General features: G+C 37.9%; 1 protein-coding gene and 1 long non-coding RNA gene across 4 annotated transcripts in view; one reads left to right on the plus strand and one right to left on the minus strand.

The window, feature by feature from the left end:
- Positions 1-14,918, plus strand: part of tnmd (tenomodulin) — a 42,105-nt gene extending 27,187 nt beyond the window's left edge. The window contains exons 4-7 of the mRNA XM_051860683.1: positions 424-522; positions 5,678-5,837; positions 6,219-6,325; positions 13,489-14,918. Coding sequence (XP_051716643.1) covers positions 424-522; positions 5,678-5,837; positions 6,219-6,325; positions 13,489-13,698 — 576 coding nt within the window. The 3' untranslated portion in view covers positions 13,699-14,918. The remainder of the gene's footprint in view (positions 1-423; positions 523-5,677; positions 5,838-6,218; positions 6,326-13,488) is intronic.
- The window catches only part of LOC127494651 (uncharacterized), a 45,776-nt gene extending 29,826 nt beyond the window's left edge, over positions 1-15,950 (minus strand). For 2 of the 3 annotated variants that reach the window (XR_007924930.1, XR_007924928.1), the window contains exon 1: positions 15,832-15,938. This is a non-coding gene — a long non-coding RNA (uncharacterized LOC127494651). Of the gene's footprint in view, positions 1-15,831 lie in introns of all 3 variants that reach the window. The other variant, XR_007924929.1, reaches the window with a different exon arrangement.
- Between the last annotated feature and the right edge of the window lie 5,618 nt (positions 15,951-21,568).

Raw genomic sequence — 21,568 nt, forward strand, 5'->3', positions numbered from 1 at the left:
CAGACAGTAAAGCACTGAGAACTTTCTTCAGATGCTCCTGCTAAAATGGGTTTTTCTCTTTTCAAGTGTAAAGCAACAAATTCTGTATGGCAGACCATCAGCTGTGGCTTTCAGGAAAAAAGCTCCTCACTTCACCAAACAGATTAGCTTCGCAACACAGACCATAAGTGCTGCAAATCAATGGGCTTTGCCTACATATAATCATGGTTTTGGCGGTATAGCTCTATACTGGCTGGAGCTGTAGACCAATAATCTTGAACTGGATAGGAAGTGATTCCTGTTGCTTTAATTACTGTATATAGCATTCGCTATATCTGTGCTGTGCAGTAAAAGCTTCAGGTGTATTTGAGGTCGACTGCTAATTTTTTATTTATTTATTTTAAATCAGGGAATAAACATTCATTAATATCTGTGTCATTCAAGGGCTTCATGGGCATCCGTTTTGCCAAGCACCAGAGATGTTACATCAGGGCTCAAACCAAAGAGCTGCCCAAGCTGGAGTCCAAGACCATCGACGTAAAGGTATTCTAATCTCACTAAACATATCTTTCAGCAATTTGCTTCCTTAAAACAGGGGGGAAAACATAATGAATTCTGCAGCAGAGCTCATCAGACTGTGAAAATGAAACTTACTCAAACCATCACCATCCGCAATCCAACTAACCAGCAACCCCCAACCCTCCCCCACCATCATCCCCTCCAGCAGTTTCCACAAAAGTATAAACTTGGGTCTCCTGTGGCCGTGAATCCATCCGAAAGTCCACAATCCCATAACCCCTTTGTGGCACACATCAAATGGTGTTTGCCGTCAATCCTGAACTAATATTAATTTTTAATCATCTCCTCTGAAGCCTCAACCCAAATAGCCTTAAGGAGAGAGAGAGAGGGGTCCTTGGGAAAGGTAAGCCATTAAAATGGTATTTGAAGATGTTTGCTCCGTAAATTTCACTTGACTCAGGGCTGAAGTGATTCATCTCTGTTCTCCTGCTCTAATGGCTGTCTGTGATGCTCGGCAAGAGTGATGGGCGAAATTCTATCAATCAAACATCCAATTTATCGGTGTCATGGAGAATGGCAGGCGGTTTCGCATGCGCTAAACTCTTTCCGTCGCAGTTCATATTGAAAAGGGGGTGAGCGGCAAAGTGTCGCGCCTCTCCGATTTGTATTAAAAACACACTGATGTATTGTTGTCGCAAGTTCCCAGACATCCTCTTTGACTTTTGGAACAGAAGGTATTATAGGCAGAAACAGCCTGCATGTTCTCTCCCTCATCGTTTTAATGTCTAATCCATGTTTACAGATACTAATTGCGAAGCAAACGCCATATGTCGCTGCCATTTCTCCTTTTTTTGCTCATTGTGAAACCTAATTAGATTTTTCGGCTAAGCTTTATTTCACAGATGTGAAATCAATCAGAGTTGGCCAGGGCTGAAGCAGTGGGGCTGGAGAGAGAGAGTAGATGGAAAGAGAGGCGAGCGAAGCTTCTAGTTCTCGAGGGGGGACGGGGACACATGGTGCAAGATGGAGCAAGCTGTTCATACCATAAAGACGCAGCTAACCAGGAGAACATTCACACAAATGATCTCTCATTTATTGGATAAACAGACTAAAGAGTGTAAAATGCTAAAAATGCGAGCTGTGGGCTTCACACGAATGTGAACGAATGATTCAGGCTTGCTAACGGTCTATTTACATTCCTGCTTTCTCTAAATCTTTGATTTGATTATATACTGTACATGCCAGCATGGAGGCCTGAGATAAATCAGGATGCTATTGAAACCAAAGACCACGTGTGTGTGGACGAGAAAGAGAGAAAGGCCATTCTTTCCAAGGTTGTGAGCATGTAAAGGAAGTAGAGGTTAAAATCCACATTATTAACTCCGAGCGCAGCTGAGCCGCAGGGCATGCGACTGTGGTCGCAGAGCAAGCTGCCTTAACACGCATCACCACAAAACAATGCTGGCTGAGGAGAAACTGCATGCCACTGATAAGGAAATAAAGCAGCCTGCAAGCACGACCAGGTGACAAGCATAAATTGTATGCTGCCAGTTTGTTTACCATTTTCAATTTATTCAGGCTGGGAAATGATGAAAGCGGTAATCCCTGAACTTCCCACTGGTCTCCAACTGCCCAAATGTCTTAGATGAAATCACAACCTGTCTTCCCGCACACAGCCCTTGAGTCTCAGGATTAATTTGGTCTTTTGGTAACTGTGCACCCTCTCTTTCCATTGCTATTTATACTTTCTTCCCTAAAAAAAAAAAAAAAAAAAAGAATTTCATGAATTAATTGCATTACTGCAAAATGTATTGATTTATTTATTTTAATTATTTTGCCTGTAGACCCAGGGTTTTCAAACTGGGATGTGGAAGGTGGAAAAAATATATATGTCTACAGTATTATTCTGCTTTTTTTTTAAATCATAAGACTGATTTGTGTATATTTGAATCCATTCACAGTCCTAGTTTTTAACATTAGGGAAAAAAATAAGTGTCAATCTCTCCTTACAATGTAAAAACTTTCATGATAAATCAACACAGCTGTCATATTTTGGAAAGAGCTAGGGACCATCGCAAGTGAATCATCATATTTGGCATTAAAATCGGATCCATTAAGATCCTTGGCATTAAAAAGTCTGAAAACCCCTGTCTAGCCCAAAGAAAGTTATCCATTAGCATTCCCATTCAAAGCAGTTACCCGGCTGCTGCAGAAAAAACACGATTTGAATTCTGCCTTTGCTCATGGGCACTCATTTCTAAACACAACAGTTTTGAGCCAATTACCTGGGGCATACAGTAGGCTACTGTTCAAAATTTGGGGTCAGCAAGCCTTTTTTTGAAGAAGAAGAAAATAATACTTTTATTCAGCAAAGACACATTAAATCAATCAAAAGTATCAAGCAAAAGAATGCTGACAAAAATGTATCAGTTTCCACAAAAAGCAACTCAACTGTTTTCAACATCGATAATAAATGTTTCTTCACCAAATCACTAATGACTGATAAAAATTCAGCTTTGCCATCACAGGGATAAATTACAATTTACAATATATTAAAACACTTATTTTAAATTGCAATAATATTTCACAATATTACTGTTTTTATAGCATTTTAATCAAATTCATGCAGCCTTGGTGAGCGTAAGAGACTTCTTTTACCTACCCCAAACTTTTAACAGTAAAGAAGGTGTTAAGAGTGAAGCTTTTAATCAGGCAAATACAGTATCATGTAACCACAGGAAAATTATGTCCTGACAATGCTGATTGGCAGCATTCACTATCTAATATTTTTCATTTATATGCTTGCTGCAAGCTTTTTTTGAATAGCCACCAATGGAGAAAGAGCCATTTTGATGATGTAATTTCAGCATCGACCAGCTGGGGTCATACTAACTGGGCCATGCTAACCAGCCAAACCTTGAGCCCTTGGTCAAGACATATTTCATCTTTGCTCTTTTCCTTTCAGTGTCTCTTCCGCAACCTTTAGATGTCTCAAGAGAACCCACCCTTAAACTTATACAGCTAATTTCTCAACAAAAAAAAAGTGATAAAATATTGCAGGGTCGGTGCCCTAACCTTTGTTTACTCATATGAAAGGCACGCTTTGCTTGAGCAGCCAAGATGGCCAATTAAAGCAGTCTGCTTGCACCACTGGCCCCAGTTTTAATTTTAGGCTAAACCAGCATCCTTCACTGCTTGAGTCATGCAGGCTGTCCTCCTAGTCATCATTAGTTTAGCGTGATTTGAGGGAGAGGGGGTCGGAGCGAAGAAACTGTCTCAAAGGCGCAGAGAGTGAAGCTTTTAATCAGGCGGAACTGGAACCGCCACAGGTCAGTGCGGTGTCGCTTCCCAACAAACACGAAACGGCACCGAAAATGACTTCTAATAAAACAAGAGCAGCACGATGAAAAATCGAGGGTTGAGGGGGAGAGCGAATGAAAGCGAAAGAGGGGAATCTAATACAAATGATAGTAGCTCAGACAATAGCCTCAGGATTCTACTTCAAGCTTAACTAATGTGCAATTAAGCTTTAGACTGGGAGAAAATCACCTTGTAAAAATATTTGTCATGTGAGCCGTTTCTCTGGTCTCTGCACTAATTAACAAGGGAATGTAGTAGAGTTTGTTTGTTCTTCTGTTTACATATAACTACAGCGAAACAAACATATACTTCACGTGATTATATTACCCAAAGAACGCTTTCTAGATCTCAATTAGATCACTGACATGTAATCGCTATCATTAAGCAATAATAATTTACTTAACAGCTCATGAACTGTAGAACTAACAAATTAAGTACATTATTATCAGTTGTATAATTAGTTGTATAATTGTGACAGAGTGGATGCACTACAGTGTACTTTATTGTGCCTACAGGACTGAATAACACATCAGTACTTCCTTAGACCAATACAGCAGTCTTGTCTGTATTGGTCATTAAAGTCATCTTAAAGTCAGATATATTTTTGTACTTCTATTGCTCTAAAAATTAAAATGCAACACCACCAGTTTTACAGCTAAGGAAGAAATAAGTCTGTTTCACAAGAAGGTACAGCTATGGTCTTTAAGAGAGGTCAAATTAAAAATTTTAGCCATGGTCAGCAGTTAGTAGAGAGAGTGAAAATTATCCAAGGCATAGCATAAAGCAGAGACTCCTGCTTTATGTGCAAAGGAGATTTAGGATGCGCACTAGAGAAAGCACTGACGAACAGAAATGAGTTTATGTGAAACTGATTCAATCAAGCCAGTTGGGCTTCTGAAAGTATCAGTACTTTCCTCTTGATCCCCACATACAAATATTGAGCTGTTGTGTGTTTTGTTAAACCAGTAGTTTTATAATGTTTTTAGCCCAAAAAAATGCATAAAACAGACTCTGAACTGAAAATATGAACTGTTAGCAAGTTGCGTAAGATAGGAATTATTTCTTATCTTGCTATACGCAGAACTGCTGAAAGACACAAGCAGCCAACCACAAACTGCTCATGCCGCTGACACTTCACTCACAGCCATCAATCAAACGGAGACTGAAGCTTTGACAAAGAAACATCATTCACATTAAAGTCAAAGCATAAATGTGACATTAATAATAATGGGTTTGTGTGATGATTGTTTAATGAATCAAATTATTTAAAAGTTGAAATTGATTTTATAATTGTTGTTAATAAATGATAAACAAAAACAGAAGTTGGGTGCTATAATTACTTATTTTTGTCATCATTATAAAAAAAATAAATAAATAAGGGTATCAGAATGGACTCTATGAACGATCACTTCTGTATTTATCCTTAAATAAATTAAATGAAATCTTGAGGAAATATTCCACAAAAGGACAAAGCAATATTGTTACAATCCACCTTCATGCTAAAAGCATTTGAAGCTTCTGGCACTAATTACTAAAACATTCTAAAATGTTATGCATACTATAGTATAATATTATACAGTTGTTATTGACAGTTAATAGAAATATGACAGAATAAGTTAGCTACAGGAAAATACTATCCCGAAAGCTAACGTAGCATTAGCATTTTAGTGGAAATACATAGGCAGTCAGCGTGGATAAAGTATTGGTTTTGATATTGGCAAATTCTGGCATAGTATCTGTGTCAGATCATCCATTCCATCTATGACAAACCATTTTGTGCAGGCACAATTAGACATTAAAATGTACTTTCTTTTCACAGGTGAGTGAGACCGGTGAAGTGGATATGCAGATGGTGGACTCTCAGATATGGATCCCTGCTGAAGAGCCCATATCCAACAAAACATTCCTGTTGAATTCCAAAATCTGGGAGATTTGCCAAGATCTACCCATCCACTGGATCCACCCATCTCCTCTCAGAGGTTACAAACAGGGCTTCACCAACTCGAAATCCAATTGAGCCCTAGTAATAAGGTTTCAGAATAGCCAAGTCAAGGCTGAAATTTATTTAGCTCTCCACTGTTTGTTTGTACTTTCCCTTCAAACACAGAATTTTGTGGCTAATGCTCTAGAAATGGCCTAAGCAATCACTGATTAACTAATCAAGGACATGAAACACTATGTTTGAAGAAAAAAAACTGCCAGAACCCAACTTGTTAGTGATTTGTCTAAATGAGGGCATTACAGCACTGGAGGGGTTTATGTTCTTAAGGAAGATCAAAGGGGCCTTTCACGATATACTTTTTGTAGCAGCAAGTGTTTAGCAGCTTGACTGCATCATCGTCTTTCCTTCTGTGATGCAGATGCTGAGTTCCATGATGTAGAGGACGTGGAGGAGACCCCAGAGCTGGAAGCAAGAGGGCCACGTCAAGTCCGGGATGTCATGGACCAGTTACCAGTAAACGACTATGTAAGTGTGAGCCTGAGGTTCATTACTAAAAGGCACGTTCGACTGCGGTTGAGCCGGAGAGTCATGCTCTCTTTTTTGGTATAAATCGTTCATTAATCGAAGTTCCCTTTCCGAACTTAAAACAGACCATGTGGACCACAGGGCATTGAAATTGCTCTATATATCTGCTTAAATCAGGCCAGTTCACTTAAGACTCCCTTAATGTCTTGCAGCTAATGGAGAGGGATATTTAGCCTTCAAAGGGAAGCAAGTTTGCTTTTCAGTTTTTTCTTGCCTCTCATGTAGTTAGTGAGGTACAAAGACAGCCTCCCAAGGTCACTCATTAATGAACAGATAAATGTATTAATCATGTTTTAATTATCAAGGCATAACGAATCAAGTGGCCAAAGAGTGTCCTTTATTGCGTTCATGAAGTGAAGCATATGTTCAGTGATTAATTATCCTGAAGTCGTACGCACTAATGCTTCGCACACCTCCGATATACACCTCCCCATCTAGTATGCGACTTCTAGCCTCTGAGCGCAAGGATGAGAAGAACTTTGGGTAGGTGGAAAAAAGGCACATTTATCTGCAGAGGCCCAGGAATGACTTGCCTGCCCACCTCATCCAGCAACACGACTGCAACGTTCCATATAATTAAAGCGAACCCAGATGAAACCACCTTTCGCTTTTGAAATCCTCTCCTTCTATCAGCTGGTTAATACATACCAATCCAGCCAATTCCAAGGCTAAGCGCAGGCGGGCTGTGTTTGTGGGCAGAGCGATAACAAAGGCTTTTGTGAACGTCAGAAGGGGATGTGGCTCTCGGTAATTGGAGTCTGGAGTCATGTAGATGCTGCTGGGAAGCCAGATATCTCAAACCTTTCAGAGGATCCTAGACGCAAGCCCTTCTTTTACCTCTCCCACCGGCAGACGTCTGCAGCTTGAGGAGGGAATTCATATTTTGCTACAGGTCTCTTCCTGTTGTGCACTTTTTATAAATAATCATCAAAGTTCCTGTGACAGAAGGCCTGAGATATACGAGGCTGACCTTTCCCCAGTCCTGCCGCACTGATGCGTTGTGTGCCAGCACAGCTCTGGATATCTTTCAAACTGAATAACTATCATCTGGCTGCGCTGAGAAATTGCATCATGGTCCTTGACCTACATTGGGAGGATAAGCCTCTGATGATTGGGTCCAGTCGAATCTCAGACTTGTGCGCCTGCCGCAGTTGTTGATGGTAGGCGTTGTGACCCCTCGTTCTATCTGAAAGCATTCTGGATTGCAGATCACTGATTGAACCTCCCTCCCCAAGCCTGAACTTAAGATGCACTTTCCGGTCAAGGACTCCAAGAAGATATATTCACTTTAAACTTAGGAAACTAAAATTAAGCAAATGTCTATTTTTAAATCTGTAACTGAAAAATGAGGGATTTCAATCAATTAAACAGTGTAAAATTAATGGGAGAAGAACGGGAGATCTTATGTCTTATGCTCACCAAAGCTGCGTTCATTTAATCAAAAATACAGTAAAAACTGTAATATTCTGAAAATGATTATTACAATTTAAAATAACTTCTATTTTCACATATTTCAGGATTTAATTTATTTTTGTGATGGCAACGTGTCAAAGATCTGATTTGTGTTCAAGAAACACTTACGTTGAAAACTGCTCAATATTTAAAGTGTATGATACTTTTTACAGGATTCTTTGATGAATAGAAAGCTCAAAAAACAACATTTGTGACCCGTTCTGGCAAAATGAGTCGGAATGCGCACGGGCTAATTTCAAACTACAGGCAAAACAAGTGAAAAATGTCAGTTTTGGTCGAAATTGAGGTTCACAAAAATGAGTTTATGAAGCCCTTGTCTAGCGATCTCAATGCCTCAAATAGCAATTAAACATCTAAAAGTATCTTTATTTGTATGTTTTCTGAGAGGAGTACCTTTCCTTTGTCCATGAAAAATGCCAATTTTCTCTGCCCGCTTTTGGACGACTGGCACTTCCCTCAGCACAAGTCTGGTATCTTTGTAAAGCACAGCATTCCAACTTTGTAAATATTCATAGCGAATTCTCGATGGCATGAGTCTGAACCAATGAAATGTGATTTTCAACATGCTGATGAGACAGAATTACAGTATGTTAAAAAAAAAATAAAAAAAAAACTGTCTTGGCGAGTATTCATGCAAAAATTATCTATTATGTTGTGAATGTTTGATTAACTGTTGGGGAAAAACATCTGGGTAGGGTTGCACCAGCCGTTCGTAAGTTCTTTCTTAAATTGGAACGTAAAGTCCACACTAGTGGCTTAGTAACTACTAGCTAGTTTGGAACTAACTCTGTACTTTATTCGGTTGCACCATTTGTTCTTAAGGCAGAACGTAGCTAGTAGCTCGTAAGGTCTCTGTGAAGTAATGCGTAGTCGCATAATATGACGTTTACCCTCAGTAATCCTTCAAATACATGAGCAGAAGTTGTTGTCTATCCAGATTTCAGTCTATCCTTCATTCTGACTTATTTTGCCTCACGTAGCTAACAGTAAAAATAAGTTTCCATTAAATATAATAGCCTACTACTTAATCATGACTGTTTTTATATGTAAATAACATTCAGAAACTGTATTTGAAACTAAATTAATAAGGATCAATAAATAAATACTGATACAAAAAAACATAAGAAATTACATTTATTGATTATGACTGATTTTATTTGACATGCACAACATGGAGTGATGGGACCGATGCACAGCGGTGCGCTGTTTAGGATGGGTTCGTGTTGAAGAGTGGCTAACAAAGTAATCTTTTCACATAATGTTCTTTCTTAAAATGTAAGAGAGTGTAAATGTCAGCAGCATCATATATGTGTAAAGAATTAAGTCTGTCAGGTAAAACAAGAGCTTATTGATGCAGTTCAGTCAGTCTGCTATTTTATTCCAACCGTTACTCCTGATAGGAGGCTTCCATAAATATTTAGTGTACATGTTACGCTTCAACTAAGTTTAATGGTGCAACACAAAAATATTTAGTAGTGTGTAAGTTGTAACTTTGTGCCCATTTACGTCAAAACTAGGCTACGTTGTAACTTACGCACAGCTGGTGCAACCGGCCCCTGATTATATTAGATCTGTGTGATACAGTAGGTCTTAAAGGGATAGTTCACCCAAAAATGAAAATTATCCCATGATTTACTCACCCTCAAGCCATCCTAGATGTATATGACTATCTTCTTTCAGGTGAACACAATCAGAGATATATTTAAAAATATCCTTAGTCCTCCAAGGTTTATAATGGTTGTGAATGGGGGGCCGCGTTTTGTAGTAAAAAATAATGAATTCATCCATAAAAATTAGTAATCCATACAACTCCAGGGGGTTAATAAAGGTTTTCTGAAGCAAAGCAATGTGTTTTTGTAAGAAAAATATCCATATTTAAAACTGTATAAATTCAAATAACTAGCTTCCGGTGGACGACCGTACACCGAATGTGCAAGTCGATTCGCGGCGGAAGAGTATCCTTTGACCTGACGCACAAGGTAATGACGAACGCAGAGGCGAAGAGTATAGAGCAAAACAAATCACCGGTCATGGATTATAATTTATAAACCTAAAAAGATCATTTTTAAAGAGAAAAAGAGGATTTCGATATAAGAGAAGAGGAGCTTAAATTTGCACAGCCCTATTTGTCTGAACCGCGAGAGGCGTCTAAGCTTACAATACTCCAACATCCTGCGTCATACTTCGCGTCAGAGGATTACTCATTTGGCACAAGTCGATTTGCGCGTTCTGTGTACGGTCGTCCGCCAGAAGCTAGTTGTTTGAATTTATAAAGTTTAAAATATAGATATTTTTCTTACAAAAACACATCGCTTCACTTCAGAAGGCCTTTATTAATCCCCTGGAGTTGTAAGAATTACTTTTTTTTATGGATGAATGGATTATTTCATTCCCCGATTGTGTTCATCTGAAAGAAGTCATATACACCTAGGATGGTTTGAGGGTGAGTAAATCATGGGATAATTTTCATATTTGGGTGAACTATCCCTTTAATATATAGGTTGTCGGTTTCATTACCTAAAGTTAATCAAACAATAGTGATTATGGAAAAAGGTTAAATAAATATTTTTCCTAAAGATATTTGATTTTGACTTGGTTTGTGCCAAATTTGGTGGTATTACCAGGGATTTTAAGGTATGATTGCTAGGTGATTTTGTTTTGGAACCTTCAGAACTAACTCAGTTTTTCTCAAAATTGACTTTGCTGACTCAAACAGATGTAGCTCAGTCATTTTTTGTCAATTTCAAAAATCATACATCATTTTGAAGGTTTTTTATAGAGAATGTGAAATGATGCAAACAATAACCCATTTTTGATACTTTGTTCAATGCGACTCATTTTGCCAGCACGGGTCACATTTATTTGAAATTATTTTGTGACAATAAAGTCATTTAAAATGTTACTCTTTATCAGTTGAATGCGCCCTTGCTGTATGAAGTATTGACTTCTTTAAAAAAAAAAAAATCTTACTGGACCTAATCTTTTGAACGGTAGTGAATATCAGTACACACAGGAAATGCAAACATGGAAATGCAAATCTGCAATAATTTAATAAAACAACTTTCTTCACACTCAATCGCACAAGCATAAAGATGCAGTCCTCTGCAGGTGTTCGCATTAAAATGAATGATGGTTCAGCTTCAATGATAATTAAATCCCACCATACAATGAATGCAAATGCTTTACTTTTATTCTAAACTTCATGTACTTATAAACGGGTTCTGCCCATAAGAATTTTGTGTGTGTGTCTGACTGTGTACAGTCCGATCAGTTCCAATCAGCTCTAGATATTCTGATCAGTTTTTAGAACAGTACGAAACGTGTATAATGAAATCAAATTGAATAAAATGCATTCACAGTGTTTAAATAAAAACAAACAAACAAAAAAAAATACCGTGTTAAATGTACTGTATTTAATTATGTTTAAGACGTTAATGTGTTAACTTTGACAGTCCTAAAAAATAAAAAAATTTGTTGCATGAAGAATTTTACTCGAAATGAAATTATACTCAAAAATCTTTTGGGAAAAAGTTTCTCTCTAATGTCTTGATTAGCATCAAGATAGTGTTAAGTTTAAGATAATTACCCTTCAGTAATCACGGTCTATGAAGTAAATCCACAGGGTGTAAAGGTTGAGAATCAACTGTATGATGTGCCATGCCATAATAAATGAGGAGTTTTCATACTTTCTCACATTAAATGCAAGTACTTTACGCTTTAACGGGGCTGTAACACTAAACATAACAGAGGACATGACAGGCTTTGTGAAGCTAACATAAAACGTTATAGTCAGCTATAGACACCTGCTCTTAATTACTCTTACTAGTTTATGCATGACTGACATCATGTCCCAGAGTACTTTATTTCTTGTCATCTCCACATGCAACAGACAGACACATAAAGTCTCAAACATGAAGTTATTAACACTCACTTTCTCATTGCAGCAGGATAATCAGTTTGATTAATATGCCTCCGTGGAACAATACCATTCATAGTCTGTTTGTTTTATACTAATCACACATCATTTCACTTAAAAAAAAATTAAAAAAAACTCTTATTTTCCCAAATAACATCCACCTTTCATGCTGGCAGGGGGTTTTTCTGTGAAAGTCTGATAAATCAAACAGTGCAACCCTGACAGGCTTTGTGCTGTTACCGAAATGAATTGTTGTCTCAACACTCTTGACCCTAAACCTGACAAACATTATGAATCAGTAATTGTCTTTGTGCATTTGTGAGAGTAATAAATCAAACAGTACAGACATCACCCTTCTTTTTCTTGCATTAGTCTAATCATTAGGAGAATGCAATTTTCACTCCATTCATCACTGCATAGTGAGCTCATGAAAACTCATACATGCTTCGTTTATGGAGAACATAATGAGAGATGGGACTCCAGAGGAGAAACGCATGCCATTATGCATCTTCACACGCACATGCACAGGCACATTATAATTCACTGCGCTTCATCTCAAACCCAAAATGATCAATAATGATAATAATATACCTGTTTATTCTATCCAAACACCATGTATGACCGTGAATAAATTACTTCCGGGCAACACATTTCAAAGCTATTTCTGCCGTCATGTTTATTTACGTCACTCCCAACAGGAACTCTAAAAAGCTGCCAGACGACCTAGAGAGATACGGCTTCACCTGCCAATCTAATGCAGATCAGCTGAGGTGACTAGGTCCATGACAGTGTTTTTAATCAGCCAGATAACGTCATATTGTCTGTGTCATAAGCTATGGGAGATCGAAATGCAGTCAAATGAAACAGTGCACCCAGTCGAGGGTGCTATCTGCTCCAACAGTTACGGGAGATAGAAAGTTAAGTGGCACTTCTCGGAACCCATCTCGGCATAGCGGCTGATCAAAGGCATGGCACTCAGCCCTGGGTAATCTGGAGAGGGTACGTGTACACGATCACAATGGAGAGGGCCAAGGGCCATTAATTCTACCCAATTTACCTTTCACTCTGCTTTCATTTAGCCTTTACATCAATTCACACCCTGCCTGCGAGAGCAAATAAACCGATCCTTGTTGGGCGATCATTACCCTGCTAATTGCTGTAGGAGCGTGCCATTCGCTTTATGCCAAAGTCAAAGGAGGGCACGAGAGTGCATGGGGGAGGGTTCTCATTTCTGAGCTCAAATGAGGTCAGAGTCGCTGCTCGGACTGAGGCACCAATGCTGCGCCTTTATGGGAGTGGGAGGGCTGGGATAAAAGAAATAGTGTAATTATCTCAGCGGCTGCCAGTGTCAAACTTGCTCTGACTGAGAACAGACAGGCAGTGGGGTTAAGGGACTCGAATCTGAGATGCCAAAGCCATGCGATGCCACCGGCGGTGAAATGGAAAGGTCAAGGGCATTATATCATATCTGATACCCCGGCTTGGCATATCAAAACCATCTACTTTAAATGCCACTCTGATCCTTGTGACATATCCGAGCATGACAGGGTTTTTTGTCATTGCATGTCTACACCCTATAATCACTCTTCATTCCCTCCTCAGAGCACTGCACCTTTTTATTGCTAAAATCAAGCTTTCAGTCACATGCCCTGTGGTGAGATTGCAGGTATTGTTTGGCTGCCGTTCTGACCCTGTTGACTCACTCTCTTCGCAGAGAGAAATGGGACTGGAGCTGGACAACAGCCTAGATGAGCAGGGCTACTGCTGCCAGTACTGTCGTCGTGGGTACCGTTATTGTCGACGATACTACGAGCCCCTGGGCGGCTTTTGGCCATATCCCTACTATTACCAGGGAGGACGGGTCATCTGTCAGATTGTCATGCCCTGCAACTGGTGGATAGCACGAATGCTGGGACGAATTTAAGGATCCCGGAGGGAACCAATGGTGCTATGCTGCTCAGGGGTACGCGTAGACCAGCTTCATTTATACGAAATGTCACGTATATGCTCAAAACTTTTGAGTAAATAATTCTGCTGAAGTGAGGCAAAACATCAGCTCAAAACATCCACAGTGATCTGGTCACTGTCATAACTATTTTTCATATTATATATGGGTAGTTGATGCATAACATAATCAAGTTGAAGGTTTTAGGCTAAAATGTATATAAATGCATAAGGGAAATTACATATTTTAGGTCCTGTTTTTGCACAATTTCACATTTTTGCCTTCATTTGTGGTACAACAAATGAATTTTGAATAGTACAAATATACTCCAGCTGAGCTCCATTTTTAACAGCATTTTGCTTGTAATTATTATGCATGCAGTTTTTATGAGCATATTAATTTTGAAACCACATGGAATATTAGTCTCTCAATTAACATGGTTATAAAAACTGTTATTATATAATTAACTGTTTAAAAAGACTGAGTCTATCATGTCAAAATGCAGAAAGTATTTCATGTCAACTATCCACATTTATTGTATGTATGTGTGTGTGTGTGTGTATATATATATATATATATATATATATATATTCTGTGAGACTTCCTATGAAGTGTCATGATTTGTCCTTGACCTATACAAAGTAAGTTAAAAGTACAACAGAATGGTCAGTTACTGTAGTCTACATACTTCATGCAGACCCTTTCAAAACAATGGAGAGCATGTGGGTAGAGACAAAACTCAAACTGTTTTAATTTGGTTTTGAGTGTTTGCATGTCAAGTTCTGCACGAAATTTCGTTACCCTTTCTGAGGGCCCTTTATTTGTCTTTTGTATAGTGGATGAGAGGTATTATAAGGAACCAGGTTAACATAAGTACATTTACACTAATTTGCATGTTTTGTATTATGAACTATTGTTTCTAATGTATTTACTGTTCGCTTAAGTAAGTCCCTGTAATAAAAACTGGCCTTTTTAAAAGCTGTTATGTGAATTTAATGTGGCATAGAACTATACAATACATATATCACACGGCTATATTTAAGTAGCGACATTGCTAGCATCATAATTGCAGGTCTGGGACTGTTTCAAATCAATTCTTTCATCCAAGCAAATGGGTGCTCTATAAATCGCATTTACGTAAACTAATGCTCCTTTGTATTTTTCCAACAACTTCCTTCTGAATAAAACTGTTAAAAGTTTCAGTGTCTGCTACTAATTTACTGCTGCATATAAACATGCTAAGGGACATAAAAAGGCACTGTGAAATACAACATGCTGAAATTTTAGTGGGGGACACTGACACAATTGTTATTCAAATCTATTTACAGTGCATTAAATGTATGCCTTCAGATTTCTTAGTTTGTGCCTTTGAGAATCAAACCCAATGACCTTGACATAGCTGAGCTCCAATAAGACCAACTACATGACTGAACTATATAAGATCTAATAACAGACACAGTACATTATTTTAAATTGTCATAAAGAAAATCTTGAAAGACATTATACTGAAAGCATACAAAATGCATCTTTTCTGAGAATCCAACAAAAGAACAAAATACATGGCTTTCATCTTGAAACAAAAGATGCCACATCTGTGACAAACAACCACGCAAAGCCACAAATCAAAGATGGAGGAAGTTAAAACTCACCTTGATGTTTATCTCTTTCACTTCCATGGTCAGTTGTCTAAATGTGATCTTCATCAGCCATATCTTTCCTCAAAACACTTCTTTTGTCTGCAGATACTAAGATCTAATTCACTAGAAGCCTGAGGTAAATGATCAAAGCACAAACTCAAAATACCCCATAGAAAGCTTATTATATTGGATCCTGTTTCTTTTATCACAATAGGCCTACCTGAAATTATATGAGACACCAGCACTTATCTTGATGCGACGCTAAAGGAAGTGACCTTTATGGTACACGTATTGTATAGTGGGTAAAATAGCAGCAATTGTCAAAATAATTAAACTTTTTAAATCTTAACCCTTACGATGTTGCAAAAAACATTACTATTACATTTATTCAAATTAATAGTTTTAGACCATAATTCATAACATCTATTTGCACACCCTCATGTTGTTCAAAACCTTGTGCAGCTTGCTTCTTTACCTTAAAGGTGGATGAGGACCAGTGCTGTCAATCTCCAAAATGGACCAAAAGCACCACAAAACCAACATAAAAGTGATCCATGTGACTATGCCAAGACTTCTGAAGTCATACGATAGCTCTGTGTGAAGAAGAAAAAGAAATGTTGTTAGTTATTAAAAATCTTAATTTGTCTTGATACATCTCCATGTATTCTTGGTTATATATATATATATATATATATATATATATATATATGAATGTTCTAAGCAACATTTTAATTCATTTTATTTTTTTAGAATGATGCTAGTCATTGAGAATTCAATCAAGCTGTTTGCAATGTCACTGCACCCACACACTTAAGTATGAGATATGCCGTATCCATATATACCTTTGTGTTTTCATTGCTATTTCTAGCCACATATCTGAATTGGTGTGTTTATGTACATGTCATAAGAAAAATAACATGTTGTATGTTTATTTTATGTATTTTATAACCTATAGGAATCCAAAGAACTACAAGCAAAATACCACTGATTAATGATTTGAAATTTAATTAACTAAAGAATAGTAGTATGCACATATACCGACCCAGAACCATACTGAGTCTTGTATAACGATTTCAGATTTAAAACAACCTAACAGTGCCCATTTTCATTTGTGAAAGCTCAGAGCTGCTTGTATTTCATTGCCGAGACGCAGAAAGTGAGCCTGCAGCAACAGTGACTGCATAAGACTGAGGGCAAAAATTCAGTGATTCGGGAGCAGTGCAAGGAGGCAGGATGACTGCAGATCGCACAGGTAGGCATGTGAATTAATTCCTTTTGTTAGCACATCAAAAATGCATTGTAATTTACCTTCAAGCTGTTTGTTTTAGTTCTCAGGATTTAACTCTCCAATTCGTGTACGTGGAGCAGGTAGTCTGTGTTTTACAGGCAGACTTTCTGCTTTAAAGCAGTACACCATGTAGAAGAATTGAGAGCAAATTGCTTGTTAAATGTATTTTATTGAGGTGTGACACTACTGCCCTCCAGTGGTGCCATATGGATATGACTTTATTATTCTTGTGCATTAGGGCAAGGGTTTTCAAACTAGGGTCCAGGGACCCCCATGGGGCCACAAGGAAATGCTAGAAGGACTGTGGAAATGTTTAGAGAAAAACAATGTAAAAAAAAAGGAATAAATTGATCAATAAAAAGGTTAATTAAAATACAAATTTGATATTAATAAATGGATAAAATAAATAAAAAGATTAAAATTAATTGTTATATTAAAAATAAACAAAAATTAGATTAAAATAAACCAATAAATAATGCACATTATAGTACTAAACAAAGCGTACGCAATTAAATATTTTCCAAATAATATTTCACACAAATCTACAGCTGCCATTTAAATTTAGGATGGGGTCCCTCACATGAGAATGATCATATATGGGGGTCTGTTGCTTCTAAAAGAATAAAAATCCCTGCATATGGTGATATTAGCAAGAAGGTCTAGCCTACAATATCAAGAGATTCCTCTTCATCTCACTGGAATTTCACGGCGTAGGACAAATCCAAAGCACACGTTTTAAATTGGCTTCTTTGCTCAAATTGGCTCATAGCATATACACATTAAAAGGTAAATACCGCATCCATCTGGGAGGGTGACAAACAAGATTTCATTAGGTTTAGGCTACTTAAAATGTTACAATGTTTACATGGTACAATGACTGGTACTGTTTTTGTAAGCTGGTCTGGGTATTGACAGATATTGGCTTTCCTGATGCATGTTGCAAACTCTGGGTTTCGGAGTAAGTTTAGAGCTGTCAAAACCATACAAATCCAACCTGGTTTAGATCAGGTTCAGCGGGCTCGCAACGCTCGGTATGAACGTTCTCTGTCAACTCGGGTTTGATGTAGAGCGCGTGCACCTGAAAAGGGCTTTTCACACTGCGCTTAACCCCGGGTTATCGTCGTTCTAAACACCACTTTTAACCCTGGGTAAAGGAACGTTTCACACTTGTAATTTAGAAGCGGGGTTATGAAACCCTGCTGCGGAGCTTTTGCGGTGCCAAACTTGTACACTGTGAAACGATGCGGTGTTAGAATGTTACATCCAGACACTACCCAACAGACAACCGTCGTGTTCTCATATTTGCCTGCTTTGGACAGTCACGGAAACGTTAGTATAAACTTAGTATAAACAGTGAATTCAGCGTTTGAGAGGAAAAAAATGTCAAATGCTGACAGAAAACGCTACAATTTGAGTGAAGAAGAGACATTCTTACCAAATGTCCATTCAGTATAAACTCGATTGTACAGTCGGCATTACTCGGCAATACGAGGATTCTAAAGTTTATGTAAACAGGTTGCGTGCTGTGTTTATCCAATCAATGACAACGACACCGCAAATATGTAAATAAGAACGTTAACCCAGGGTTTAGGAATGCCCAGATTAATTGTTATGAATACCCAGATTAATTGTTAACTCCAGGTAAATTATGAGCAGTGTGAAATGTGAAGCAAGATAATCCAGGATTCCGTTTACCCGGGGTTTACTATTTCAAGTGTGAAAAGCCCTAAAGTGTGTCATGTGCATCGAACAGCCAATCACACAGAACATGGAGAGCTTCAGTTTGATTTACTTCTCGCGAGAAAGACGGCGCACAGGGGCGCAAATTTCATCTGACAGTTGCGGGGGGACAATAAACATAACATTTCTCAAGAGCAATTTTTGAAGGGGACACAAATAATACAGCCAAAATTTTACTTAAGGATATATGTAACGTTACACAAAAGAAAACCTTACTACTATTATTAGTGTAGCATGGAAACCGTGCCATTATGCTCAATGTTTCTCTTTGGTTCAATGAAAAAACTGACTAAATTTACCAAAATATTCTTCTTCAAAACCATTTATGTATTGCAATATTTTTAAGTTGTTTACAACCAAGTCACCAAAATACGACGAATACACATTGAGCAAAACCCAACACACAACAGTAAATCTATTAGCCTTATTACAGATCACACATATGCTCATCAGTGTTGTAGTTGGTGTGGGTGAATTACTATCCAACAAGTAACATTATAATCGCTAACATAGCGGACTCACGGAAAAAATACATGTGTTATCATCTTTTTTTATGATTAATTACTCAGCATCGTCTGTATTAAAGAGAAAATAATCACTTCCGATGTTTTTGAATAAAATAGCCTTGACAGCCTACTTACTGGGGTTTCTGAACTACTGCCTGATGAACAGGGGCCCGTTTCAATAAGGAGGTTCAACCAACTCTGAGTTGACTTACCCTGAAATGGGAAACTCTGAGTTTTCTGTTTCAGAACAGCTGAATTCAGTTAGTTCAATCGACTCTGAGTAGGCTGACTCGGAGTTAAGCGCGTGCACCACGACTATGAAAAGCCATCATCAATGGAGCTCCGATATTACGATTCACCATGGCAACAGCACGTGACAAAAGGACGTCCACATACTTCTGAGTCAATGCAAGTTTAATTCTTATCACTGTTACAATATCAAAGGTGAAAACTGGCAGAATGGTAAGTTATTGAACTAATATTCATTTTCATGGTATCCCACGGGCAAAAAAAAAAAGAAGAAAAAAATAATAATTTAACAGGATGCAATAATAAGAGTGTAAATGATTTTATCATTATTAAACACTCGTTAGGCAATTTACTTCCACTTTTAGATCATTTTCTTCATTTTTATTGAAAATAAATGCCTTTCTGATGTGGTAAGTGATGGTGGGAAAAGGGAGAATAGCGAGCTCAGCAGAAGGCAGACTTGAACCCAGTCAATCGCGTTAATGCTCCGCACCCAACACACTACTGCCTACACCACTGCAGCCACAAGAACGTGCATCAATTTTAACCTGGTCTGACATTGTTGGAGCTACTGTAAATTTGCACTTAGTAATAGACACTCCAAATAATCTTGTTTTCCGTTTGCATTAAGATTATTTTTATTACCACACTGGCGGATATTGGTAATTTTACTTAAGTAAAATGCACTTAATTTAGATCCCCCCAGGAAACAAGACTAAATATCTTATATCATTTTCTTATATGCAAAATCCATCTTGATTTAAGAATTTTTAGATATTTGTACTTGAAATAGGACAAAAAATACTCAATACGAAAATCATTTTTGCAGTGTGAATGAATGAGTTAACTATTTAAACATCACTAGCACTTTAAAAAGGGGGAGGAGACCAAAGAAAACCTGCTCCCGACCAGGTTAGGTTCACAGAGTAAGTTACCATGGTAACTGACTCTGAGTATAAGTTACCTCTCTTTCAGAAACAGGCTTGACTTAACCTGCTTTCTCGGGTTTGACATACCTCCCATTCTGAAACAGAAAACCCAGAGTTTCCCTCATTTCAGGGTTAACATACTCAGAGTTTTCACTTAACTTCCTTTCTGAAACGGGCCCCTGTTCACTCCCGCCGCCATATTTGTGTGTGTAGGTGACGTGCGCGGTAGACCAAACCACTGTGAGGCAAGGGAGGGGTGACTCAAAATGTTTCTAAACTTAAAGCGCCCGTTTGCGTTTGTATTGTTTTACTACTTACACAATATTTTAATTATATAACATTTATATATCAAGAAAATATGTGACTATAATGCATTTGAATCAAATGAATTTAAAGGGATAGTTCACCCAAAAAATGAGAATTGTCATCATTTACTCACCCTTAAGTTATTCTAAACCTGTATGAGTTTCTTTCATCTGTTCAACACAAAAGAAGCTATTTTGAATAATGTCGGTAACAAAACAGTTGATGGGCCCCATTGACTTCCTAACAAAAACACAGTACCAGTCATTTTACCATGTAAACATTGTAATGTTTTATTGATGTCTTTTTGTGGTTGCAACACTGATTGAGCGATTACATGATACAGTAAGTTGTACTGTATCTTATAACATACCTTCTGATGTTCATTTATTTCTTGCTAAAACTAGTAGTAAAGAGAAAGACATGATCAGTTCATTTATATGTAGTCAGAAAGAATATCCAGATATTTCTGAATTGCCATCAATGGAGAAAGATCTGTTTTCAGTAAGATGATGTAGATAGCAACAACAAACAGGGGCTAATGGGGTCATAATAATCAGCCAAACCTTGACTCTGTGCTTATGACCTGGGAAATAAAAAAATCATGGTTATTGTTTCATTTGTCAATGGAAGAATTTTATCAACTCAGGCAGTTGAGGGATGTAGGGTGAGAAGTTTAATAGCTGTTAGAGTATTGCTTTTAGCTTCTATAAATTCCTGCTGTGAGACTGCTGCTTTAAAAATTTGATGTAAATATAAAGTGATGAACAAAGGACATAAATTGGAGCGGATGTCATTAGTCTTAGTTCAGAAACGGAACGAAAGCATTGTTTAGTCTTTGTGTGTGTGTGTGTGTATGCAGCAGTATCCTGGTGTGTGAGTAATCTTAGCGCAGCCCCTGACTGGAGGCACATTTCTAATGACCGCCATCCCTCAGCCGTCCCGCCACTCCTCACTAGAGAGACACTGTGATGCAATAAACACTCGCTCTCTTCAAGCATGTCATTGGCCCCCAGCTACTTGTCGTCTTGCTTTAAAAATAGAATGTTCCTTGAGCTGATTTTGTGCAGCTGTGTTGATGTAAAGACGCGGTTTGACACTGGTGAACCACAGCTGTCTAGAAATTCAGCATTAATTTCAATATCTTTTTTTTTTAACTATACAAGGGTTATTTCGTTTGAGAAGCTTATGGTTAGT

This window comes from Ctenopharyngodon idella, chromosome 14 (assembly GCF_019924925.1).
Source record: "Ctenopharyngodon idella isolate HZGC_01 chromosome 14, HZGC01, whole genome shotgun sequence".
Taxonomy (NCBI): domain Eukaryota; kingdom Metazoa; phylum Chordata; class Actinopteri; order Cypriniformes; family Xenocyprididae; genus Ctenopharyngodon; species Ctenopharyngodon idella.